This window comes from Pristis pectinata, chromosome 1, assembly GCF_009764475.1.
Source record: "Pristis pectinata isolate sPriPec2 chromosome 1, sPriPec2.1.pri, whole genome shotgun sequence".
NCBI classification, from domain to species: Eukaryota; Metazoa; Chordata; class Chondrichthyes; order Rhinopristiformes; family Pristidae; genus Pristis; species Pristis pectinata.
In genome coordinates, this window is record NC_067405.1 from 45,876,263 (window position 1) to 45,903,840 (window position 27,578).

At 39.9% G+C, this 27,578-nt stretch overlaps 1 protein-coding gene across 3 annotated transcripts in view; it reads right to left on the bottom strand.

Moving 5' to 3' along the window:
• LOC127572694 (transcription factor Sp3-like) overlaps window positions 1-16,825 on the bottom strand; it is a 40,016-nt gene extending 23,191 nt beyond the window's left edge. The window contains exons 1-4 of one of the 3 annotated variants that reach the window (XM_052020218.1): window positions 16,583-16,825; window positions 16,377-16,468; window positions 16,081-16,185; window positions 2,672-4,130 (exon numbers count right to left, since the gene is read on the bottom strand). In XM_052020218.1, coding sequence (XP_051876178.1) covers window positions 2,672-4,130; window positions 16,081-16,185; window positions 16,377-16,468; window positions 16,583-16,589 — 1,663 coding nt within the window. In that variant the 5' untranslated portion in view covers window positions 16,590-16,825. The remainder of the gene's footprint in view (window positions 1-2,671; window positions 4,131-16,080; window positions 16,186-16,376; window positions 16,469-16,582) is intronic. The other 2 variants (XM_052020227.1, XM_052020233.1) reach the window with 2 other exon arrangements.
• Between the last annotated feature and the right edge of the window lie 10,753 nt (window positions 16,826-27,578).

Below are 27,578 nucleotides of genomic sequence, written 5' to 3' on the forward strand. Positions count from 1 at the left end.
AACATTAGGGCTTGGATAGCTACATGGGGCTGGGATATTATAGCCATTAAAGAGACATGACTAAGGGAGGGACAGGACTGGTAGCTTAATGTTCTGGGATACAGGTGCTTTAGGTGGGAGGAAAGAGAGGAGGGGAGCTGCATTTTTGATTAAGGGGAATGTCACAGCAGTAGTCAGAAATGAAATTACAGAAGGATCATCCAATAAGGCTTTATGGGTAGAGTTGAGAAATACAAAGAGGATGATCACATTGTTGGGACTGTACTATATGCCCCCAAATAGTCAACGGGAATTAGAAGAACAAGTATGCAGGGAGATTGTGCAGAGTTGTAAGAATAATAGGGTTGTCATAGTAGATTTTAATTTCTCACAGACTGGGACTGCCAGACTGTTAAGGGCTTAGGTGGGGTGGAATTTGTTGTGCATTCAGGAAAGTTTCCTTAGGCAATATATAGAGGGCCCTACTAGGGAGAGGGCAAAGCTCCATCTACTCTTGGGTAATAGGGCAGGGTAACTAACTGAGGTGACTGGGGGGAGCACTTTCAGACCAGTGACCATATTCCTACTAGTTTTAGAGGCTCTGGCCAGGAAGAAGGAGGCATGCGTCAGGTAAAGGCAACTGGGATCAAGTTAATCCCTGGAGGAATGCAAGGGATGCAGAAATGTACTCAAGGAGGAAATCAGGTAGGCAAAAAAGGGGCATGAGATAACTCTAGCAGAGAAGATTACGGAAAATTCAAAGAGATTTTATGTATATTGAGGGAAAAAGAGTAACTAGAGAGAGAATACGGGCCCTCAAAGACCAAAGGGGACACTTTTGTGTGGAGCCACAGGAGATGGGAAAGGTCCTTAATGAATATTTCTGTTTCTAACATGGAGAAAGACATGAAGACTTCAGAACTAGGAAAAGTAAATGGGGAGGTCTTGGGGATAGTCTGCATTACAGTAGAGGTGGTGCTGGATGTGTTAAAAGGTATTAGGGTAGACAAATTTCCAGGGCCTGACCAGGTTTATCCAACACTGAGAGGCTAGAGAAGAAATTGCGGCAGCCCTCACTGCGATAACTGCATCATCATTAGCCACAGATGAGGTGCTGGTAGACTGGAGGGTAGTGAATGTTGTGCCTTTATTTAAGGAGGGTGGCAAATAAAAGCCTCGGAACTATAGGCCGGTCAGTCTAACATCTGTGATAGGTAAGTTACTGGAAAGGATTCTAAGGGATAAGTTATATGTACACCTGGAAAGACGGGGGTTGATTAGGGATAGTCAGCATGGCTTTGTACATGGGATTGAGTTCTTTGATGAGGGGACCAAGAAGGTTGGTGAAGGCAGGGTGGTAGATGTGGTTTATAGAGAGTTCAGTAAGGCCTTTGATAAGGTTCTACATGATAGGCTGCCCTAGAAGGTTAGATCACATGGAATCTAGGGAGAGCTGGCTAATTGGATATACAACTGGCTTGACGGTAGAAGGCAGATGGCAATGGTAGAAGGTTGTTTCTCGGACTGGAGGCCCATGACTAGTAGTGTGCCTCGGGGGTCAATGCTGGGCCCATTGTTGTTTGTCATCTATATCAATGATTAAGATAAGAATTAACAAGGCATGATTACTAAGTTTGCAGATGACACTAAAATAGGTGGTACAGTGGACAATTAAGAAGGTATCAAAAATTACTCAGCTGATCAAGATCCCCCTGTAAGTGGGCCAAGGAATGGCAAATGGATTTTAATTTGGATAAATGTGAGGTGTTGCATTTTGGCAAGTCAAATCCAGGTAGGACTTTCATGGTGAATGGCAGGGCCCCGGAGGGTTGTAAAACAGAGGGACCTTGGAGTAAATGATTCACTGAAAGTGGAGTCACATGTACAGGGCAGCGAAGGTGGCTTTTGGCACACTGGCCTTCATAAGTCAGGACATTGAGTATAAAAGTTGGGAGGTCATGGTGCGGTTGTACAAGACTTTAGTGAGGCCGCACTAACTATCGTAACCGCATTAGTATTATGTTCAGTTTTGGTCGCCCTTCTATAGGAAAGATGTTATTAAACTGCAAAGAGTGCAGAGAAGATTTACAAGGATGCTGCCAGGACTTGAGGGACTGAGTTATAGGGAGAGGTTAGACAGGCTAGGACTTTATTCCTTAGAGCGCAGGAGACCGAGAGATTATCTTATGGAGGTGTATAAAATCATGAGGGGCATAGATAGGGTGAGTACAGTCTTTTCCCTGAAGTTGGGGTATCAGGAACTAGAGGGCATAGGTTTAAGGTGAGAAGGGAAATATTTAGGAGAAACATGAGGGGCAACTTTTTTTTTTACGCAAAGGTGGTATGTATGTGGAATGAGCTGCCAAAGGAAGTGGTTGAGGCAGGTACAATAACAATTTTTAGAAGACAGTTGGATAGGTACATGGAAAGGTTTAGAACGTTATGGGCCCAATGCTGGCAAATGGGACTAGTTTGGGTGGGGCATCTTGGTCGGCATGGTCCAGTTGGGCTGAAAGGCCTGGTTCCGTGCTATATGACTAATTGAAAAATCATGACATTATACAACACCTGCAGACAGCACATGATGCAGAAATTCCACAAAGATATAGAAGAATAACAGATTTATACATCCTTAGCATCAAATTTAGGAAATTGTATTGCATTATAGATCTAGTTCAATCAATATACTTACTTGAATTATGTGTACCTTGTAATTGAATGCCTGAAGAAGCGAATGAATTCACAGTTGCTGTCTGTAATTGTGGGCTACTAACTGTTAATGGAGCTGGTGCAATTGGAGTCAATGCTCCACTGGATGCTACTTGGCCCAACGTAACAGTATGCACTGGAGTAAGAGTTATCTGCTGGGTTGGTGCATTCTGAATTTGCACATTTTGCAAGTTCTGGATGTTCTGCACCTGAAAGGTTTGCCAGGCAATTTCTCCAGATGGAGTTAACGTTGGGGCTCGTAATAACAGGGAGCCTGCATTTTGGACTACTTGTAGTTGAAGATTCTGCAAGGCTTGCTGAGGAACAGCTTGTGCAGTAATGGTTTGTCCTGCAATTGTCTGTATTGCCTGCTGCGGAATACTCTGAACAAGCTGTGGCTGGACAGCATATTGTTGATGTGACTGAAATTGAATTTGATGGTCAGCTGATTGTGAGGCCGAACCTTGTATATCTTGTAACTGTGTTTGATCAACAGTAGGCTGGTTCACATGAAGATCAGTTGTTGCCTGTATCTGGTCAGATGTTGCAGTAGAATTACTACCGGAGGTTTGTTGTGCAGTATCAATATGATCATCTGAAACAACCATATGACCCACTGAGGTCGTTGGCACAAACGAAGCTATATTAGTGTTAGAGTCACTATTAGCTGAATTCTGCACAGCTACAGAAATACTCTGGTCATCTGTCCTTGCTGAGGTATCTATAGTATTTATAGCTTCTGATGAAACAGGTATCATCTGGCTTGAAGTGGTAATTGCTGTAGCATTACTCTGAGTCATGGACTGTGAAGTAGGTGTTCCCTGTGAATCAACATCAACATTTCCAATCGGCACAAAAGCAACATTTCCCGTTAATCCAACAGGAACATTAGTGAGAAGCTGTGTTTGACCAGGGTAAGTACCACCACCATAGGCAACTCCTTGGATATGCACCGGGACATGTGCATTACTCTGCTGTATTTGAACTGAAACAGTTGGCGACATAAGATTTTGGGTGGTTAGAATATTGCCTGAAGGAGTCTTACCGCCAATTAATGCTTGGCTGGTGCCAGGAATAATTTGAATTTGGCCATTACCATCTTGCTGCAATGCTGCTTCCGTATTAGATGAGCTTAAGCTCAGTTGCAAGTGTTGCCCATCTCCAGTCTGAATTTGTGGAATAACTTGATACTGAACACTAGGCACTACACCTGTTGCAGCTGTGGATGATCCTGGAGCGACAGCAAAGACTTGCTGGTTCTGCAAACCTTGTAAAACATACTGTCCACTCGTTGGTACAGAAGCAGTGACAGGAGATCCAGGAACCTGTCCAGTAATTTGCACAAAATTACCTGCAGTATCTTTTGTTACTACAGTGGGTGCTGAAGTTATTAGCTGCCATCCATTCGACGCTGCTAATTGTGCAGAAGCCAAGTCAAGTGGCTAGAAGAAAGAAAAAGAAATGCATTATTTTAACATAGTCTAAATATTATAAGATGTTACAAAAGCTTTGCATTCTTTTTATGTCTGTGAAAAAAAAATCAATTAACCAGTTAAAATTTGATTACTGAAAACTGATTTTGACATTTAGTCCTTGCAGCATATAAACTTCCATACCAACATTCACAGCCACCCCCTGATCTTGCCAACTCTATCATGTCAATTAATTAAGGCACCTTAACACTTTCTTCCATCATCTTCAGCTCTCTACATCTGACCCTCGCAGGGAAGAAGAACTCCAAGTCACTTACAACTCTACTTTGAAAACCACAAATGTCTACCATTTGGGCTGCCACTTGCAACATACTTCTGGCTACTGCCTAGAGTGGAAACATGGAGTTGAAGTTACAATCAGATCAGCCATCATTTTATTAAATGGCAGAGCAGACTTGAGGACCAAATAGCCATCTCCTTGTTCATGTTCTTCTAGTTTGCTCAATCACATCCTGACATCAACCTTTGATGCACTTGTCACTATTAAAACCATTTTTCTAAACCTCCACCCTCCTCTTCCTCACCCGTCATGGGGCTGTTTACCCTGGTATAGATTAATTCCAAGGGTGATGCATCTGAAACTTTTGGCAGGCGATGAGCTTAGCTGTTTAACACATGTTGTTGCTCCCAGGTGCTGTCCTCCTCTGCCAAAACCCACACTATTCCAGGGTGATCCTGAAATGAAAAGATAAGCTTAACTACACTTCATAGCTAACCTTCTTAAAACCATTCTCCGATTCCCCCTTCGGTGTCACTTTGAACACCAAGACTGAGACTGCTACCTTTGCTGCTTCCCACCCTTACCGTAACACACCAGGCCAAGTGCACAAGTTGCTGATTTTCAGAAGGTAGGCCTGCATGTGCCTCCAGACCAACTGGACTGACTCAACTCCCTCTAAAATGGCTCAGAAAATGATGCTTGGAAATTTTTCCATGGAAAATACCTTATTTATCATTGATATCCACAATCCATGAACAAATTTAAAAAATATATATCCTTGCCTTGTCAGATCCCTGAACTAGCACCCATCTTCCTTCATATCCTCACTGAACTAGCATGATTAGACCCACTGCCTAATGCACCAAAATACTGACTATCCACTTCTTAGCTGTTTTTGAGTCTGTTAATGGATACTAAAGAAAACGCTGAAACAATCCTGAATGTTATAAATGGCATTTTATGTGACAGTGACCTTAACCATCACCCCTCAACCTTCTCAGCTGATCTGCAGCCTTGGACACAGGTGACATCATCTCCTTGCAGCAACTCTCCTCCCTCATCCAGCTGGATGGGATGGAACTCATCTGCCTTCTTTCTTAATCTAGACAACTGCAGCCAGTGAATTACTTGCAGTAACTTCACAACCTTGGGAATCTTCCAAAGACCTATTATTGTTATCCCCTTTTTTCTTACCTACATGCTTACCCTCAACGTTGTTACAACATGACAACAGTTAGGCTGCCAACATCCAGCTTTATGTTATCATTACCTTCCCTGAACACTTCAGCTGTCTAATTCATCACAATATTTGTCCAACATCCAGTACTAGATGAGCAGAAATCTGTTACCACTGAATACAAGACTGAACCAATTATCTTTGTGGCTCACCAAAATTTGCACCAGTCTTCCCTCTGGCAACTATCCGATATTGAATCAACCACTTCTGCAAACCAAGAAGGGCTTCTAACCACACCCACTCCATCACCAAGAATCATTTCACCTGACTTTGGCCATTTTGTCAATTTCCATGCTCAAACTCAAATATAACTGATTAGAGCTCTAGACCAAAACTTTGCTGTCCATATCTAACTTTCCACAGGAAATACCATTCATTCACCACTCCTGTACTTGCTGACTTATACTAGTCCCTGGTCTTGCATTGTTCATGATTTCAAGTCCCTCAATGGCCCCACTGTCCTCAACCCTGGAAACACTCCAGCCTTACATCTTTGATGTGTGCTCACCCAATACTGGACCTTCATACATCATACATATTCAGTGCTTCGACTCAGCAGTCATACTTTCTGCATCAGAGCCTCCAACCCTTCGACACACTTCCCTGCCAAACCTTGCTTAACCAAGCATTTTTCTATCTATCCTATTCTCTCCATTGATAATGAAGCAGCCACATCCAGTCAAAGATCAAATTCTACCTCTACGTTAGAGATTGTTCAAATTTCTAGCAAGTATCTTTATTAACTCTACATTTTAAAATGCTACAAATTACTTGATTTCAGGAAATACATGTATCTGCATATTAATCATTAATAACATTAAAAATACAGCCATTCACTATCTCTCCCATCATTGCTGTGTGTCAACATTAATCAAAGAATAAATGCAAACAGGCACATTAAAACTCATTTACAAGGGTAAAAATTTCATTACTTCGCAGGCTTAAGAGTACAATAGTATCGTCCCTTGGACAGGCACAACCCATCCGCATTCAAGCACACCACCATCCAATTTGCTTCATCGATACTTTAGTCACTGGACCCAATGCCTTACCCCTCCACAACAGTCAGGAGTTGTAGGTCCACAAAGGTTTTGGTATGCCAAGTTTACACAATGCCCTGCAGCTACATACCAAGACTACTTACTCTGTGACAACATATTCTTGTAAATAACGTCAAGAGGACATCAGTACCTACAAGTCTCCTTCCCTGCCACAAACCACCCCTACTTGAACATATGTTTTCCATTTCTTTATAGCAAGCAGGTTACAATCCTAGAAGTTTATAATGCCACTGTATGTGTATTCTAAATACATGTAATTAACTAAATTTCCATCATGAAACCCAGTCTGAAGGGTAGAAGGGAATGCTCCTAAATCTTTAGGAAATTACTTTTTCTAAACATAGTTGCAAAAGAGTCTGTTCCATTTTCAGATCTTTCATCCGTGATAAATTTATATTGGTGCATAACAATTTCATTTTATTTATTGAAGCATATCACTATGAATGGTTATAATGATCCTTTGTCAAAATTCTCAAAATAAATTCAATAGAAGTATGCATTATTTAAGGAGGTCAACCACTTTGGTTCAGTCAAAAGGTCACCTGAACCATGCATGAGATTTGAAGAATTCTTTTTAGAATTAACAGAATAAACCAACTCAGCATTTAAGATAATGTTGTTTTCTCATTTACAGAGACATGCTTATCTTAGATTATTTAAACCCCAAACTCAGTTACACAAACATCTTAACTTGGTATAAAATCCCCATCTCTACATTTACAATAGAGGCTATCATGTAAACTTCATCAGTCATTCAAAAACTGTCATTCAAGATGTTGTCACACATAATTACGACTCATTGATAGGAGTAATTTCATGAATTAATTAATGGAAAGAGGAACAACAGTAGTAAAACAAAGGTAATTTTTAAAATGGTAGGTTGTAACTACAGGGGTGCTGCAAGGGTCACTGCTTGGGCCTCAACCACTTAGAATCTATGTTACCAACTTGGATAAATTATATTCTGTCATTTCCAAGAATGCTGACAATACAAACACGAGGAGAATACACTTAGCTCCTTTGACAAGAAAGAAAGGTATGTTATTTTAAAGAGATTAGTTTGAGAGATAAGTTCCTTGTACACAAAGAATGTTAACAAACTGGTGGAGCAAAGATTTAAATAAATGAAATGTCATCCTTTATTGCAAAGGGATGGAATACAAGAATAAGGAAGTCTTGTTGCAATGACATGGGGCATTGGAGAGACCATGCCTGAAATATTTTGCAGTTTTGGTATCCTTAGCCAAGGATTAACTTGCCTAAAATGACAAGATTACCTATGGGTAGAGACATGGAATACCTCATACTATTCAGTATGCAAGATAAAGACTGCCTCTTTGAAACACCTTCTTAAGATCACAAATCAGTCATTTAATACAAGATGAGAAATTCTCTTATATTGGATGGTTGTCAATTTCTCAAGTTCACTAAGCTAGCAAGCTGTGATTGTACAATGACTGGCCCTATTTAATATGTTCAACAGAATTTTGGACTAAGGGTTTAAATTTCATTTATTTAAATCTTTGTTCCACCAGTTTGTTAATGTTAACAATAGAATTTTGGACCAAGGAAATCAAGTAACATAGGGTTGGACAGGAACATAGCGATTTATTGAAATGCTAGAAAGCATTTATTCTAACCTTGCTCCTAGTTCTTTTGTTTTAAATGCTACAATGTATGTAGGAATATGGTAACACAGCCACTTGTAAAGTGGTCTAAATACGGTATAACAGATTTCAGATGCAAATATTCAGATATATAATGAAAATAGACAAAATGCAATAAGGAATAAATTACATTAACTGCATTTATCCGATTATCTCACACCCTTAAATATGCTTCAGCACAAGGCTTACCAGTTGGGTCACCTAGTCAGATGTGGAATTTTGGATTCCTACCATACGCAATTCATAAACATTAAGGAGAAGATTTATGTACAACAAGCCTTTAAAGCAGTAACAAAGACCACAATTGATAAAAGGTGGAAAAACTGGTAGCAGGAGCACTTGACATTAAAAAGAGATGAGGCAGGAGTTTAGTCATGACACTTGCACCTACTTCATCCCCAGATTCCCTGTTATTATATCCTTGTAGTTATCAGCTCATCTTTCAGCATTCCATTATTTTCTTCTTGGACTGAGTAACCTACTTTTCGAAAGCTCTCAGAGAATCCATTAAAAAGCAAGCTAAGGAACTCGTACCAGGACACCGTGAAGCTTGTAATGTGACCAGGCAGTTAACATGGGGAGTTTTTGATAAATTTAGGAATTATTTTGGGGGGGAGAGAAGCTGTGTGTGTGTGTGTGTGTGTGTGTGTGTGTGTGTGTGTGTGTGTGTCGCCCACCTGGTTAAAATCAATGGCTACAGTACTTATTCTGAAAATGTTTTCTCAAACAATGCAATTCACAAGGTTATTACTCAAAATGGCAAAATGGATGGAGGATTAAAAAAAGTCAAGTGAATACTTCCAGGTTGGCTGGCTTTACCAGCCAGGTGCTATTGAGTATAAATACTGAGGCCTCATTTTAATGACAGATGAAAGAACAAAAATGATACATTTAATGATAAAAAGTCAGTGGGTAAAGTAAACTGAAAACAAGGACCAGAATCTGTAAAGGGACACACTGGTTAAAATGAGTAAGCAAGAACCTGGCAGTTGAAGAATGATGTGGAAAAACATGAGGGTGTTCATTTCAACAACACACACAAAATGCTGGAGGAACTCAGCAGGTCAGACAGCATCTGTGGAGGGAAATAAGTAATCAATGTTTCGGGTTGAGACCCTTTTAAAAAATGTCAGAAACTAGTAATCATTGAGCATGCAGAGGGACTTGTGTCCTTGTACAAAAAAAAAGTTACATTCAGATGCAGCAAGCAGTTGAGAAAGCAAGTAGTATGTTAGCCTTTATTTCAAGGGAGTTAGAACAATAAAGTTTCATTGCAATTATACAAGGCTTTGACAAGAGCACTCATGAAGAACTAGGTGCAGTCCTGGTCCCCATTCTTGAGGACATACATTTACCTTCAAAAGAATGCATTGTGAATTGATTGCTGGAATAAAGGCTGTCCTTTGAAGAAGACTAAACAGGAAGAACCAACAATCACTGGAATTTACCAGCATTTGATCATTGAAATATACAAGACCTTTGAGGGAGCATGACAGGGTGGATGCCAAGGTCTATGAATACAGGACATGGTCAAGATAAAATGTTGCTGTGTTAAGACTACAAGGAAATTTCTTCAGTGAATATTCAATCAAGTATACTCAAGGCTCAAGATTGGACTCTAAATGATAGGCAACAAAATGAAAGGTCAGCCATGATTGGTCAAGCAGCCAAGGACTCCTGTAGCATTCTCCTGATCCCATTTCATCCAACTACTTGAATTATCCACTCCTAACTCACTACCATGTTCTCAATACATCTGGAAATAATTCAAAAAATTTAATTTTGAATAAAATAATAAAGACTTCTGCAGTTCCACTGACATTTACTAAATAGGCTTTCAATCAAACTTCCTGTACATCTGTCAATCTTCAGACATTATATGCATTGGAAACAGCATGCATATCACAATTGATACTGTGCAATGAATCACTGAAAACCACTACCTTACCGTGTTTTATTTTTGGTATGTTAACTCATCATTAAAACATGAATAGCACATTTCAAAATCTTGCATTTCATTTGATTAAGAAAATTACAGTCAATGTGTTACCCAACATTACAGAAAAGACTCAAGCCTAGAAGCTTAAAAGCCTGGCTTTTTGCCAGCAGTTCATCCTTCTCAATCTACCTCTTTTAGGTCCCTTGCTTTTTATCACATTCACTGATTTTGTTGGAATTCTCAACCTATATCTTCCAATGCGACAAATTATTCAAAATAGTTAATCTAGTTTAGAGATCATCTGACATTTTCAACTATCACTTTCCTTATTTTGAGACTGCAAATATGTTAAAGCACCTTCAGTCCAGTACTCTGCAGAATCCCTGCCCAGCACCAACTGCTACATATCTTAAGACTGCACCAGCCTGGAGTTCAGCATCATTGTTCCCTGCCATTTAATATCCTTTACTATTGAACAGCCACTTATACAGTGTAACCAAGGGCCCACAAAATCATAGAGACTACATTTCAAATAGTCAATTAGAACAAACCTCCACATCTGGAAAATACTCCATAAGCCCTCCTCTCTCCTTTAAGACTCCTTAAAATACACCTTGCTGACCAAAGTTTTTGTACTCTCATCTCAGTCTTTTATTTTTTTGCCCATATGTTTAAATAATACCACTAAGATAGCTAAGTTTCTGAAATATGCTCTCTTCCCATTTTCTGGAAGGCAGACCATTGATAGCTTTAGTGAGATATGGTCAACTGTTAAGTTTTTACATGAAATTATATTTTACCCACCTCAAATTGCTCAGTGTACAACCTTTAACCTTGATATAGGGTTTTGTTTTAAAATAAAGGTTATTGCTGATTGACTACCACTCAGTTGCAAAAGCCATCCTTCCTAGTTCAGACCTTAAATCCGCAGATTTAGTCCCTCACTCTGAAAAGCCAAGGCATCTTTCAGCTGCTCCCCTAGGTGTGACAAATTGAATTGTTAATCTGTCAATTAAAACCATCATCCATCCTTTGTTATGTATTGGCAATTCCATTAAGCACAACAGGTTAGCAAAGACAGTGAGTGGAAACCATTTTAACAATACATGTATAGTTTTCTCTAGATGTGTCAAATCAATTTTCTCAACTAATTCAGCATGCAAGAAACAATGCAATTATCTCCACAGATGGCATGCCAGTAAATTTATGAACCAAAATAGTGTGACTATTCCTGGAAGTCAATTCCATGGTGCCCAAATTTCATGTTAACTTTCTAAGTAGAATACATAACAAGAGAAAAGAAAATTCGTGAAATACACACCACTCTTCCATGACCTTAGGACATTTGATTTAATTAAACCAAAATTAACCAGTTAGCCAGAAAGTGATAACCACATACTTAGCATAACTTTATGCATCAAGGATTCACAATCAGGTTTAAAAAAAGATTAAATGGTTATGGTTCCTTGCCAGAGTATTTAAAATTTTAACTTGGCCACGTTAGCAGCTGAACTGAATTATGCCACAGAATATAGGAATGTTAATTTTGCATATGGTGCTCATCTGCCACGTAGCAGACTAGACAAACCAATTAATCAAATTTGCCAATTAAGAGTTCTATGACCTGATAACTATATTGTGAAAAAAACTGTGTGGAACAGCAAACAATCTGAAGGAAGAGCTCCACAGGGGGAAAGGAACTGTCAACATTTAAGGTTGAAATCCTGCATTAGGACTGAAAGTGGACAACTGCTTCCCCCTGCCCCCACTGATGCTGCTCAACCCACTGAATTCCTCCTGCCCCCACTGATGCTGCTCAACCCACTGAATTCCTCCAGCAGATTGTTTGTTGCTGTAGATGTTGTAATCTGCAATCTCCTGCATGTCTAGGGGCATATGGAAACCAAGTAGTGCTGTCATCAGCATCTTCCAGGAAGATCCAAGACTATATTTGGTAAATTTGGCATGAAGGGGGGATACTGTCATATGCTGGATAGCACTGGCATGGAACCTAGTTACTGGAGAGAGTTCCAAAATGATGGTTACTAGATTGTGTTTGATTGTGAAGTGTCAGATAACCAAAATTTTACTGCATTTGAACTTCAATAGCATCTTACTTGAATACATGGCTACTTCTATAAGCAAAAAAAAGCACTATTCAAATCTGATTTTGTTCATCTAACACAAGGTTTATATCTCAGCAGGGGTGGGAAATAGAAGAGAAATAAGATACTCCCTCATTTGGTAAAATTAATAAATTGTCACTGCACAAAGCAATATATAAACATTACAGGGAAACCCAAGTGATTTCCTAGTTGAAGGTCAGACATAACTAGACAATCTATCTTGTTCTTCAAAAGACAACCGCATTCAATTTTTTTTAAAACATTTTTTCATTGAGATCATCCTTTAATTTCACCAAGCATTAACAGGGGACTAAATGCAGCTCTATTTAAGTCTGGCAATCATTTTCATTTCATTGCACTTGATTACGAAAAAATTGCTATGAATACACATTCTAGAGAAGATATAGATTCGTTTAAAAAATAAATCCCCGAAGTCTTCAGGCACCTTCCTTGAAGCAGCAAGGATTAACTAGTCCGATTTTTAAAAGTGTGTTATTTTACTTGTTACTTAACTTTATTTTACTTTTAACACTGTGTTTTCATTAAAGCTGGAGACATTGTAGAAGGTCACCCAAGACCACAATGACAAACTTTTAAATCAATGAAAGCAGCCCAGCAGTGAGCTAGTAGAACTGCTGCTTCACTGCAGAGACCCTGGTTCAATCATGTCGTCGGGTACTGTCTGTGCAGTGTTTGCACATTCTCCCTTTGGCCACATGGATTTCCTCCGAGTTCTCTCGTTTCCTCCCGCATCCCAAAGACATAGGTTGGTAGGTTAATTGGTCAATGCAAATTGTCCCTAGTGCTTAGGTGAGTGATAGAATCTGAGGGAACTTGATGAAAATGTGGAGAGAAAAAAAAAGGGATTGATGTAGGATTAGTGTAAATGAGTAGCGGGTTGATGCCAACTCGGTGGACTGAAAAGTATGTTCCTATGCTGTATATCATTATGACTAATGAATTGTTTTGGTAGGCAAGCTTCCAGTGGCAACTGCATAAGAATTTGCTTAGTGTAGGTTAACAAACACAATACAAAACCTAGACAGACATCTGTAACTGGTTGTCCTTTCAAGGCACGATTGTGGCAAAATTCTGTAAAGCAACCAGTGGCTGAGAATCAATGTCCCAAATAAAACACAAGAAAATGGTGACAAACAAATGCAAAAGAATTCAAAGTATTAAAATGCTGAGAATTTTTTGTGCTCAGCAGAACACATGAAATATGCAATGTTTGTTTCACTGCACCATGAGAGTGGAAATACAATTAATAGGCAAAGGTAAATTGGCACACTTCCGTGGTAGTTAAACTGAGAGGGACTAAAAGTGAGCTGACATATTGGAGGTTCTTTATTACCTATAGAGTCGTCAATTTTATTTATTCTAACATTGCAGGCACTTCTTCCAATACCCTGTATTTTATAACCAAACAGGCACATCAAGAGGCATTAAAGACCAGAACAACAATTAGCTAACTAACTTTGGTACACCAAGAACAAATTACTGTAACGTGATGGATCATACCTTTTCCATTAATGGTGCCACTAATAGTTTCAGAAAATTTAAACTGCTTGGAAAAAACAAGATCACATCAGATATCTGGAGACTGGAAAGAAATTGTAATTTTATTCCAGAGGAAAAGTTTACAAAGCCTAGGATCTCAAAGTTCAATTTGCATGTTTAAATAGCATAATAGGTTACTGAAGAAACAAGCCAGTGATATAGTTGAAATATTTCAAAATACGACAAAAATAGTTTGACTTTCATTAGGGACCTGTTTGACTTTCATTATAAACCCGTGATAAAAAAGGCTTTAAAGACTATATTTCCTCACTAAATTTCCTCAGTTATTGTTAGACTTTGCAAGTATGCTCGAGTGCTAAAGGGCCTGGGAGTAAATTTTGGTGCTGGTTGGGTGGGGGGAAGTAAGTGGATTTAAGGGTGTCAGGTTGCCAAACTCAAATCCCTTCTCAAAATATCTTGACTTTTTTTCCCCCACCGTGTGCAATCAAATGATTACATAGATTATGAAATACCTTGGTGAATTTTTGCTATTTAAAAAGGCACCACCCAAACTCCTGAGTGGGTGCGAATTAGTCTGGGGCTTATACAAGAACAGTACACATGTAAATTTAAACATGTCATTCTCAATTCCTTCAACAGGTTAGAATATTCAAACTTTGAATACAAACCCTAATTTAGATGGCACAGATTAATCAGACAATTAGCACTGATTACATTAAGGGAAGGCTGTGCCTGACTAACCTAACAGCATCTCTGAGGTTAAAATGAAGGCAGTGGATTTGATGTAGTCTACATGCATCTTAGCAAGGCTCTTAACAAAAACTTGCACGACAGTTGAGTCAGAGTAGTAACAGTTCATGGGACACAAGAGAATGTGGCAAATTGCATCCAGACTTGTTCAGTGGCAGGAAGTGAAGGATAACAGCTCATGGGCATTTTTGTGACTGGAAGGGCTGCACAAGACTCAGTATTTGAACCTTGCTTTTAAAAATATATGAATGTTTAGACCCAAATAAAGAAGACCATGATATGATTCAAAAGTTAGCCATGTGTATGACAGCAAGCAGGGATGCTTCAGACTGCTGGAAGATGTAGATGGTCCAGCCAGATGAGCAGAAAAATGGGAAATGGAATTTAATCCAGAAGTGCAAGAATTTGGAAAATTGCAACAAGAGAATATACCATAAATGGGTGGATTTTAAGGTGTAAAAGAACAGAGTCCCTGGAGTGTATGCATATTTAAACAAAGCAATACAGACAAGTAAGTTGGTTAAAAAGGCATTGGGATGCTACCCTTTATTAGCCAAAGTATATACCAGAGCAGGAAGGTTATGCATACAAGTTGGACAACAGCCTGCAGGCTGTGTATAATTTCAATTATGTTACAGAAAGATGCAACTTCACTGGAGAGGATGCAGAAGGGGCTTAATAAAGATGCTGTCAGAACTGGAAAAATGTACCTATAAAGGAAATATTGGATAAGAGGCAGCTGTGAGAGATGTATACAATCATGAGGGGTCCAGAAGAGCAAATACGAAGCAGCTATTTACCTTGGCAGATGAAGACAAAAAAAAACAGCTGGCATAAATTTAAAGCAACTGGTAGAACATTAGAGGGAAGAGGAATAAAATGTTCCTTTTCAACCAGTATACACACAAGGGGTTGAAATGCCTCCTATTGTGTCCCAATATTTTAATGATAGGAAATGGAAGTATTTGTTGCTGATATGGAAGCTATGAACTGCATGAAATTTAATTTGCCGAACTCAACACAAGCCTCACGGATACGGGCAATTTACAAGGGGTTAAATCATTATAAATGCTTTTAACTGTTAAATGGCTTTATTCCACCATCACCAGTTAGTACCTCAATGCTGTACGAAATAGATTTGCCTTGAAGCTTACATTATCCTCGTATTCACTTACCAGTTTACACAAGCGGTTATGCCTGCCAATTTTTTTTTAAAAAATGGCACCTTAAGTACGTCGACAGCGAAGGCCGAGTTCGTAGAAGTTCATTACACCAATAATTAGGCTTTTGGTAATGGTATTTTTGGGACGTGGGGGGCAATCCGGCGGTATTTGATCATTTGTTTTAATGCGTGTTTATACAATTATCTGAGACTCACCAGCCCGGCTCCAACTGTTGTGGTAGCTCCAGCGGTCTCCGATGGCGGCGACCCGATCTTGCTGCACGTAGCTGCCAGCAGTGCAAGCGGTGACGGCTGAATGTTCTACCCACAGGGGGCGGGTTTAGGAGGAAAGTGGGTGTGAATTAGTCCGGGGCTTACACAGGAAGTAACCGTACACATCAAAATTTAAACATGTGAACACACACACCAACATACAGCAGCCTGTTTACGAGTAAACTGCGAGACAAAAGAAAGCGCGGGAGGGAGTGAGCGCGGCCCGGGGCCGAGCTTACCTGTGCCACGGTACTCCTGTGCTGGAGATACTCGCTCTGCTTATCCACGTCCAGCGCAGCCATTTCCTCCTGCTTCACTGGCTTCTCCGGAGCTACGGGGGAATTAGAAAGAAGAGATGAAGGGTGGAGGGAGATCACTGGGCTGCACCACCAGCCTGACTCGGGCCGGGCCGGGCCTCCCGGCCGGGGCGCCTACACAACCTTACCAGTCATAGCGAGCGGTCGGTCGGTCGGTCTGTCGGCGGCTTTGGCGGGCTGGATCTATACGGTTAGCATGGTGCCTTTTCGGGGCGCCGGGCGAGCGTCGCTCGGGGTATTTTTTTTGTTCGTTGCTTTGATTGACGGTGCAGGAAGCGGCGAAGGGTGGAGCTTGGAGCCGGGGACCGTCCGGGGCTCGCGAAAAAAAAACCCGCACGGCGTTTGTTGTCGGCTCAACCCAACGTAATGGCGGAAAGCCCGCCCGCGAACCGGCTCCTCATTGGCCGCTGGCGCCCGGCTCGGCCCGCCGAGGCGGCCCGTGATTGATCAGGGGGGACTGTCAATCATGGCGCTTTCCGCTCATAAAGCTTGGTTGAGCCCCTGCAGTTTCTTTTCGGATGGGTGGGGGGAGGGGTAGGAAGAGGAGGGGTTGGCGTGGAGGGGCAAAGGGATGGGTTGAAGCTGGTCCGTGCCCTCATGGGGGGCCCGGTTGTTGGGGCTGTGAGCCTGGCGCTAGCCTCTTCCGAGCTGCGGGAACAGTTTGCAGAAAGCGAGTTTCCCGCTTCCACCGAGCCTCGATCTGGGGTCACTTCAATGGCTGCTCAATTAGAGGCGGCATGAGGCTGGGCCCGAGGCTGCACTCGGCCCCCAGGGGAAAGGCCAAGACGCTGCAAAGGAAGCGTTTAGTTTGCAATTTAAGATGAGATTTGACTAGAACGAAGCCCACAATTCGAAAACGAGTGAGCAAAGATGACGCTTCCCTGCACCTTTGCTTGTTTGGTCGTTTTAATAAATGGAGGCCTCGCTAGATTATCAATGTAACACATGACTTTAAGGGTAAAGCCAGCTTTACATAATCGCCTGAGGGCCGCTGGAAAAAATATTTAATCTAGTAATCAGATACTAATATTTATAGTCCTGTTCAAAGACAATAACAGTTGCTGCCCTTTTCGTCTCTCTGTGCCATTTACTCTCCACGCCCCCAAACTGCCTCTTAATTTTTAATGCTCCTTTGTTGGTCCATTCCATGCTCCTCTTCGATCTTGCCAACAACCTCAACATCTTCCCATAAAAACAGGAAAAAATATACCAGGTGAGGCAGCATTTTTGCAGTGAGAGAAACAGAGTTTATGTCTCTGGTTAATGACCTTGCTTCACAACTGAACAATCGACGACCTGAAATGCTAACTGATTTTCTCTCTCCATAACTAGCCTGACCTGTAGAATATTTCCAAAATTTTGTTTTATTTCAGATTTCCACTATCTGCAGCATTTTGTCAACATCTCCCATGCTCTTTTCAAAAGCACTGAACTTTGCCTTTTATTTGAACAGTCCAATCAAAATCTTACTATCACTATGATCTAGTGGAGTCCCTGAACTAGAGGTAAACAAATTCAGAGGTGGACTCCAAAGACGATATTCCAAGCTGTTTAAGACAAAAATTATAAATGTTATCTTTCTTAAAAATACTATCTGTTCACAACTTCCTCTGAGGGTAAACCTTTTTCACTCACTTACACTTGACAAATTTTATCTATGTTCATGCTCAATACTTATTGTACTTTGCACCAACAGCATTAGCTGGGAATTGGTCAAGTTTGCATTCATGTTCATGACAGGAGTAAACTCTTGGAGAAAGACTGTGGCAGGGATAGTAATTTGAAGCTTGTGCCTGTACAAGCTCTTTGAAATTCCAGTTAAATACAGCACCCACCAGTAAGGTACCCCAGTATTATATGATGATAAAAAATGAAAATAAAAAAAGCTGCTGCTGCAGGAAATCTAATACAAAAAAATGTTGGAAGAGTCAGCATCCGTGGAGAGAGAAATGGTTAATATTTCATGTCAAAGACCCTGGAAAAGGAAAAAAAAAGTTAGTTTTAACTTACAAACAGGGTGGGGGAAGGGAAGGATCAAACAAAGTGAATAATTTTGAGAAGACAAGATGAGCATACCTATCTGATATTCCCTTTGTTTTATCTATACCTCACCCAACCTCTCGGCAACTTAAAACAAACTTGATTTCTCTTTGCCAGATCAACTGTTTCTCATTCTATAGATACCGCTGGACCCGCAGTGTGTTTTCAGCACTTTCATTTTTTTTATTATATGGAGATAGACTTGTGCTGACAATATTGTACTCGGTGTGAAACATTGACAGACCTGCATCTGCCAGTATTCTATCCCACATCCAAGTCCAATAAAATATACACAGGGATATAGACCTGGATTTGGAATTGAGCCTAAAAGATTAGACCATGGTTCCTGGGTGTCTGGTCTGGGTTCAGAATCAGGTTGGCCACAAAGGCCCAGACCCAGCATAGGATTTAAGAATTCAAGTCGAGCATTGAGTGGATCCTGGCAACTTGTAAGCCAACAAAGAAACACAAGTCCTTACTCCAGAATGCAGCCAAGAGTGCTTCTTCTAATGGGCTTGGGCTTTCATGGAGGTTCCCCATCATCCCTTTCTCTGTTGGTATTCCAGGAAAATTGGTGTCTCATTCCAAGGTCAAACCACAGTGCTAGTTTTCCTTACAGATAAGGGAAATACCGTACCAAGGCAATCCTACAACTGTGGCTGTAGGAACAGTAAGTACAGATGGCCCAGATGTAGCCAAAGACCCTTTTCTGTTTATCATGTTCTTTAAATGCTCTAGGGTAGACTCAAAAAACACACACACCCCTCATATACTGCCTGCTACTTACGTTATTTGGCAGGCTCTAATTGGAACGTACAATCATAAAAATTTACATCACAGGATGACGTTTTACTCCTTTCAGGTCAACACTGACCAATTAAAGTGTTGGTCAAACCTCATTCTCTGTTTTGTTGCTGTACAAATAACCAGTTAACCATTATTGGCCTTGGTGGACATTATTTGCTTCACCAGATGGAATTCCATTTGCTTTTTTTTACATAACTGCTCTCTGTATCTTCCAGCAGTCTACACCTTTATTCCCATAATCACACCACTAATTTTGTCAGAAAGAAAAGCCTAGGATGGTCATTTGCCCCCAATGTTTGCTCTGCATTCAAAAATAATGCCTGATCTTTTACCTCAACACCACATTGCTGCACTCATTCCATATCCCTTGAATCCCTCATTACCTAAAGATCCCGCAATCTCTGTAATGACTACATTGAGTTTTTGAGCCTTTGTTAGAGAATTCCAAAGATTCATCTCCATCTGTATGAAGAAATTTTTTTGCCAACTCTGTCCTGAATAGCTGACCACTTACTTTGAGACCATGACATCTGGTTCCCAGCCAGTGAAAACATCAACTATGCATCGACGTCAGTAGAATTTTGTACTTTTCAGATCACCTCTCATTCTTCTAAATTCTAGAGAGTACAGGCCCAATAAGTGACAAACCCACAATCACTGGAAATCAATCTGGCAAAACCTTTGCTACACTGTCTCTACCCTAATACCCTACTTCCTTTGCTAGGGAGACCAGGCCTGTACGTGATATTCTGAATGTGGCCTCATCAGGATCCTGCATACTTGGAACAAAAGGTACTCTTGCAAGAAAAGGTAATTTGTCATTTACCTTCTTAATCACTTGCTCAACCTGCTCGGTAACTTTCAATGATTCATGTACAAGGACATTCTCGTCCTTCTGAACACCAACAGCTCACAATCATTCACCATTTAAAAAATAACACCTACTTTTCTACCAAAGTGGATGACCCCACATTTTTCCCACAAAATATTCCATCTGCCATGTCCTTGGTCATTCACTAAATCTGTCTGTCCCCAAAGCCTCTCTGCATCTTCCTCAGAACCCACATAACCACCCAGCTGTGTATCATCAACAAGCTTGGACATCTGCCCAGATGGAGTCCCAGGCTGTGTCCTTAGATCCTGTGCAGATCAGCTATCGGGGGTATTTGCAGACATTTGCAACCTCTCCCTGCTTCAATTTGAGGTTCCCACCTGCTTTAAGTGGGCCACTATCATCCTGGTACCTAAGAAAAACAAGGTAACGTGCCTTAATGACTACCGCCCGGTGGCTCTGACATCCACCATCATGAAGTGCTCAAGAAACTAGTCATGGCACAGTTCAACTCCAGCCTCCCAGTCAACCTCGATGTACTGCAATTCACCTACTGCTGAAACAGGTCTACGGCCCTTCACTCATCTCTGGAGCATCTGGATAGTAAAGACACTTACGTTAGACTATTGTTTATTGACTACAACTCCATCTTCAATACTATAATTCCAAGCAAATTCATCTCCAAACTCCTAGGCCTGGGACTCAACACCTCCCTTTGCAACTGGATCCTTGACTTCCTGACCAACAGACCACCATCAGTGAGGATAGGCGGATAGGCAGCAACACCTCCGCCATGATTATCCTCAACACTGGTGCCCCACAAGGCTGTGTCCTCAGCCCCCGACTCTACTCCCTATACACTCATGACTGCATGGCTAGATTCTACTCTAACTCCATCTACAAGTTTGCAGATGACACCACTGTAGTGGGCTCAATCTCAAATAACGATGAGTCAGAGTACAGGAAGGAGAGGGAGTCTTGTGGCATGGTGTCATGATATCAACCTTTCCCTCAATGTCAGCAAAACAAAAGAGTTGGTCATTGACTTCAGGAAGGGGGGGGGGGTTGGGGGGGGTGATGCACAATCTCCTGTTTACATCAACGTTGCTGAGGTTAAGAGGGTTGAAAGCTCAAAGTTCCTTGGAGTGAAAATCACCATTAGCATGTGTCCTGATCCAACCATGTAGATGCCATGGCCAAGAAAGTACACCAGCGCCCCTACTTCCTCAGGAGGCTAAAGAAATTTGGCATGTTCCCATCGACCCCTGCCAATTTTTTATAGATGCACCAAAGAAAGCATCCTATCCGTATGCATCATGGCTTGGTATGGCAACTGATCAGCCCAAGACCGCAAGAAACTGCAGAGAGTTTTGGACACAGCCCAGCACATCACAGAAACCAATCTCGCTACATGGACTCTGCCTACACTTCTCACTGCCTCTGTAGAGCGACCTACATAATCAAAGAACCCCCCCTCCCCCACCAGGCAGAAGATACAAAAGCCTGAAAACACATACCACCAGGCTGAAGGATAGCTTCTATCCTGCTGTTATAAGACTATTGAACAGTCCCCTAGTATGATAAAATGGACTCTTGACCTCACAATCTACCTCGTTATGGCCTTGCACCTTATTGTCTGCCTGTACTGCACTTTCTCTGTAACTGTAACACTATTCTGCATTGTTATTGTTTCCCTTGTACTACCTCAATGAACTGATGTGATGAAATGATCTTATGATGGCATGCAAAACAAAGTTTTCCCTGTATCTCAGTACATGTGACAATAATAAACTATTTTACCAATTTACACTTGATCCAAATCTTTGATAAAGATTGTGAATACCTCAAACCCCTTCGTCAATCCCGACTCTACACTAGCCACAGCCTCCTTACCCAAAAAAATGACCATTTTTTCTTTCTTGTTTTCTGTGTAAACCAACCCTCAATCATCACCCATATATTATCCCCAAAACTGTGTGATCTAACTTTGTTTAATAACCATGTGATATCTTATGGACCTCATCAACTGGTTTGCCCTCATTTATTCTGCTAGTTACAATCCCAAAAAAACCAACAGATTTGTCAAACCTGATTTGCCTTTCATAATAAAGGGTGTCAGAACTGAAACGTTAGCCATTTCTCTTTTTGCAGAGATTGCCAGACCTGCTGAGTGTTTCTGCCGTTTTCTATTTTTGATTAACCAAATCCTAATATTATTCTTAAGTGTACAGTTAACACATTATTACTAATAGATTCCTCATTTTTCCTTTCTTAATGTCAGGCTAACTGGTCCGTAGTTCCACATTTCTTCTTTCTTAATTTGTGGTATTACTTTTACAGCAGATATGGAATTTTGGAAGATGACAACCACCATCTCCACAGCCATTTCCTTCAAAGGAAAATGCAGGTCATCAGGTCATGGTGATTTATCATCTATCAGTCAGTCCCATTAATTTCTAAGATTCTTTCTTAAAATTAATATTAATTTCTTTGAATTCCTCAATTCTCCACTATATCCATGAGATTTTAAGTGTCTTCTTGCGTGAAGAAATATACAAAATGTTTAATTTCTCTGCCATTTCCTTATTCCCCAAATGTAAAGGATCCACATTTAAGTTAGTTATTCTTTTCCTCATTATATATCTGTAGAACTCTTATAGTCTGGTTTTATGTTTCTCACCAGGCTACTCTTATGTTCTACTTTCCAGTTCCTTATCTTCCTTTGCTGAATTCTGAAATTTTCTCAAACCTCAGGCTTCCTGCTTTTCTTGGCATCACATAAATCATTTGCTATTATCTAACAGTCTCTTTTCCAGCTGATTTTTTTTTGCCTTAAAAAGGGTTATGTATTAACTTTGAATTATATATTCTTTAAATGACCTGGACATTCCTTGCTTACATCTTTTTTAGCACCTAGGGTGCTTACATCACATTTAGCATGCAGCAACAGAGATGGCAGGGGTTTGCATCAGACTTTCAAAGGAACAGGAAGCCTGAGCGAACGTCATCTTTAAAGCTTGGGATGAGGGGAAAGTGGGTAAAGTACCTATGAATGTGCAGGCTGGAGGACCAAGAGTGCAGTAGTGAATTAGCACTTTGTGAGGGTAGCACTTAGTGGGGTTCCAGTCACACTCTTTAACACAGTTTCCTAAATCACTGTAGCCATCTCATGCCTTCATTCTTTGCTTTATTCTGATTTAAGACCCAAATTTCAGATTGAACTGATTTCCTTTCAATTTTTATATAAAATTATCACATTGTGATCATTGTTCCCTGAAGACCCTTAACTACAAATCATCAGTTAACCCTATCTCAGTATACATGAAAACCATGAAAATTAAGGACCTACTACTCAACTCACTAGAATGCTGCTGCAAACAGTCCGTCACTCATGAAAACATCTGTCAAGTATTACCTTTCTGCCACTATTTGGATTAAATGAGTTTTACTTCTGATTAGTTATGTGGAACCTTTCAAGCACTTTAACAATATCTAGGAAGATGACATCAAATGTGACAATCATTGAATTTATTGAGGTGGTAAAGTCAGGGTCAATCACTAGACTGACATAATCTTCCTTGAAGTAATCCATACTGATTGTCCTTGATTAATCTTTGCCTTTCTAAATGATGAATTGTATAGTTCCTTAAAATTTTTCTTGTAATATGCCCAATACTTATGTGATACTGACTGGGCTAAATTTGTCCAGTCTATCTCTCCCTACTTCTTCATACAGTACCACCTGAGCAACTTTTAGTCCTGTAACTAAAGAAAGGAGTAAAATCTTGACCAGAGTCTCTGCTATTTTCTCCCTTGTTTCTCTTAACATCATTTTATTAGGTCTTTTGATTGATCTAAAGAAACTAAAATTCTTAATTTTTCCCCTCTCTACATTATCATATTCAATCTCTTACACTCTTTCTCCTTCAATGCAATGTCTGTTTGCCTCTGTAATTTATTTACCTCTTTTGGTCTGGAATAAGCCTTACTCTTTCTATTGTTTCTCCCTTACCCTTTATGTATTGTAAAACACCTTTGACTTTACCTGGCCATGTTTATCATATACTCTGTGAACTAATAATTTTCAATTTTGCCTTGCATAGTTCCTTCCTAATTTCATTCCTGTGATTTCCCCACATCTCCCCGAGATTGTCTTCAAACTACAGACTTAAAAAAGACAAATCATTCACTTTTATCTTTTCAACTTTGATTGTGCAAGTTAGCAATTTGTCACAATTAAAAAAATAAAACCATAATTAACGAAAGGAGAAAAGCTACCTCGTCCATTAACACATTCTCTCCGGCTGTGGTTCAGGATCATTTCAAGTTGCAATCCAGAGACAAGAGTCAAAATCTAAGCTGACACACCCATACAATACTGAGGATGTGCCATGTTGTCAGAGGTGCCTTTGTTCTGACTTGACATTAAATTGAAGGCCTGCCTGGCCTTTGCGTGAAGGTAAAAATATCCTATGGTATGACTGAAAGAAAACGGGAAGTTTGATCAAATATATCCCTCAAATATCATTACTAAAGTACATCATGGGACACAGCTGTGTGTCAATTGATTGCCGTGTTTTCTATTTTTACAATTGCGGCTATGTTTCAAAAATAAATTGTGAAGTGTTTCAAATATGGAGAGGCAGTGAAAGACATTTCATTTTATACCATCTGTAAAACATCCAGAGGAATGTTCACTCCTCGTCTCATCTGAAAAAATGGAGAAATTTCCACTATAGTCCATTATTTACATTTTACTCATTAAGTAGTAGCATGTTTATAAATTTGGTTGCTATAAATTTAGTAGCATGTTTATAGTAGCACATTTAACATAACTGACAATCCTTAGGTATTTCACAAGAACATTAATAAAATTTAATACTAATCCACAGGAGATTATAAAGACAGATGACCAAAAGCTTGGTTAATGAGGCTGATTTTTAAGCACATTTTCGATGGGATAAAAAAATGGAGCAGTTTGGGGGGGGGGGGGGGGTGGATTTCTAGTGCTTCATGGGTTCTGTGTTGAAGGCATGACGGACTTTTATGGAACAATTAAAACTGGGAATGCTCAAGAGGGTGGAATTAGAGTCATGGAGTCAGAGGTATGGTATACAGCAGGGAAACAGGTCCCTTGGCCCAACCTGTCTGTGCCAACCAAGGTGCCTACCCGAGCCGGGTGGGGGGGGGGGGGGGGTGGTTTAAACACAGAAGGATATTACAGAAAAAGGTATAGTCATAAAGGGATTTGAAAACAAGGACAAACATTTTAAAATCAAGCAATCATTTTGAGAGCTGCTATATTTCTCTCTTTAAAGCAACATGTCATAACTATGTATTAACAACTCTTGACCACGTTGGTGTCAATAATCAAAATTATGTCTTACAACAGCTATGGATGAGCAAAACCAGAATATTTCAGGAAAGGGTTAACCTCCAAAGCAAAAAAATACTTGCAGAAACAATTTCTCTGACAATTTATTTGCAGTAGATCAAGAGAATAAACATATTGGGCTGAATACTGGGTTTCTTAGCAGGATGCTTTCCATCCAATACTCACAGCAATGTTACAGAACCTGACCCACAAATCCACACTTCCACAAGTCCCAAATGGAAGACAATGCTGATGGCTGAATTCCATACCAACATGGTCCTATTGTATGCACAAGCAATTCTGTAACAGATTATTATTATCTCAATCTAGCTGGCTGATGAATTACTTGTTTTAGCTGATCTTTGTAGGGATTCATTTTCACTTCCCTCTAACACACACATTGGGCAGGTTATGCACCAGAATTAATGCTTGCTTTTCTTTCCAAGTTAGTCTGCTTTGATAATATTTCTTGTTTTTGCTATCTAATATCTCTCCCATTTGAGCCTGTTAATCTCTTTATTTGTGTTTGTGGTATGATAAGTGCTAAATTGGTATGAGATCATATAGATCATAAAAGGATCTGCTATCCTCTGGAATGGTGCAATGTATTTCATACTATTGACTTCATAAGCCTTCTGAATAGCTCTAGTGTGCATAAACTCACTGTTATTCCCTGAAACTCTAAGAACTTCAGACACTGGAAATATTAAGTAAAAAACAGAAAATGTCTGACCTACTGAGTTTTTCGCACATTTTCCACTTTTATTTCATTGTTCTTGTCTACCTGGTGCCACTACAGCTGTGCAATGGATCCTATTCAGAGTAATGAAGGCCACTCACAAACATCCTGAGAACTTTGCTCCAGCAAAGTGAAGTTCAAAAATAATAAATTCTATGTCTTTAAAGATGTTCAGTAAGAATTCTCAATTACATTGTAGGAAAACATTTAAATAAAAACACTCCCCTTTTACCAGCTGAGTAATTTCTCCATTATGTTAATACCAATATTATACAATCATACACAGTCTCCTTGACAAATTACATTTGCATCAAATACATAAACGCCAATAATAGCTGCTGCCTGCTTGTTGTCAGCTTTCCAGTACAAGTAGTCCCCGTATTACATGGTTTCTGTTCCTGAGTACTGTCTGTAAACCGATTTTTCCATAAGTCTGTTTTCTATAACTATCCACATCGATTCGCTCTGCATATGCTTCCTGTACTTCTTTCATTTCATCAAACATCCTCTACCTTCACTACCCATCATTAAACTAATGGAACATAAACTGTATCCAGTTGTTAATGAATACCACAAAATATTTAGTTTTACTATCTTGAAAAAATTCTTTAAGATTTATTGGGGAATTTGCTTAATTAATTTTAAGTTAAATTTCCATAATTCAGTTCTTTCATAACCCAGGGAACCCCTGTACAAGATCAACCCACTTACCTTTAGAAATTATAAGCACCTAATCAGTTAAGCAGAGCTAAATAGTTACTATAATTTGTTAGGAACAAGATTGTCCAAGTTATTTATCAATAAAGCATCAAGTTGCCTCAAAGTAGCCGTCAACAGTTGGAATCTAGCTCCAACCTGCTACAAGATATTATGTCGTAACTTGTATTTATACAACACATTTAAATAACAAAACATCTCATGGCATTCACAGGAACATAATATGACAAATATATTGACACAGAGCTAAAGGAGATATTGGGACATGTAACCAGAAGTTTTCAGAAAATACCTTAAGAGGTGGAGGTTTAAGGGTAGACGAGATCTGGCTTGAGTTGGGATACAGATATTCATTAAAAAAAATCAACATTTCTTGAAAAATTATGATTCTTTGACAAATAAGTTTCTTCAGAGTTGATCAGTTACCTGTTAAATATGTAAAATCAGATTTTCCTCATGCAGTGCTCAAAAGAATGAATTATACTGTGCTATACAGCAATCAATGATGTTTAACCAGGCCTATTTATGTTTCCATTCATTACTACAAACTGGCAGCTGGAAATTGATGTACTACACACAATTAGGAGACATGATGGTTTATATTATCGTAACATT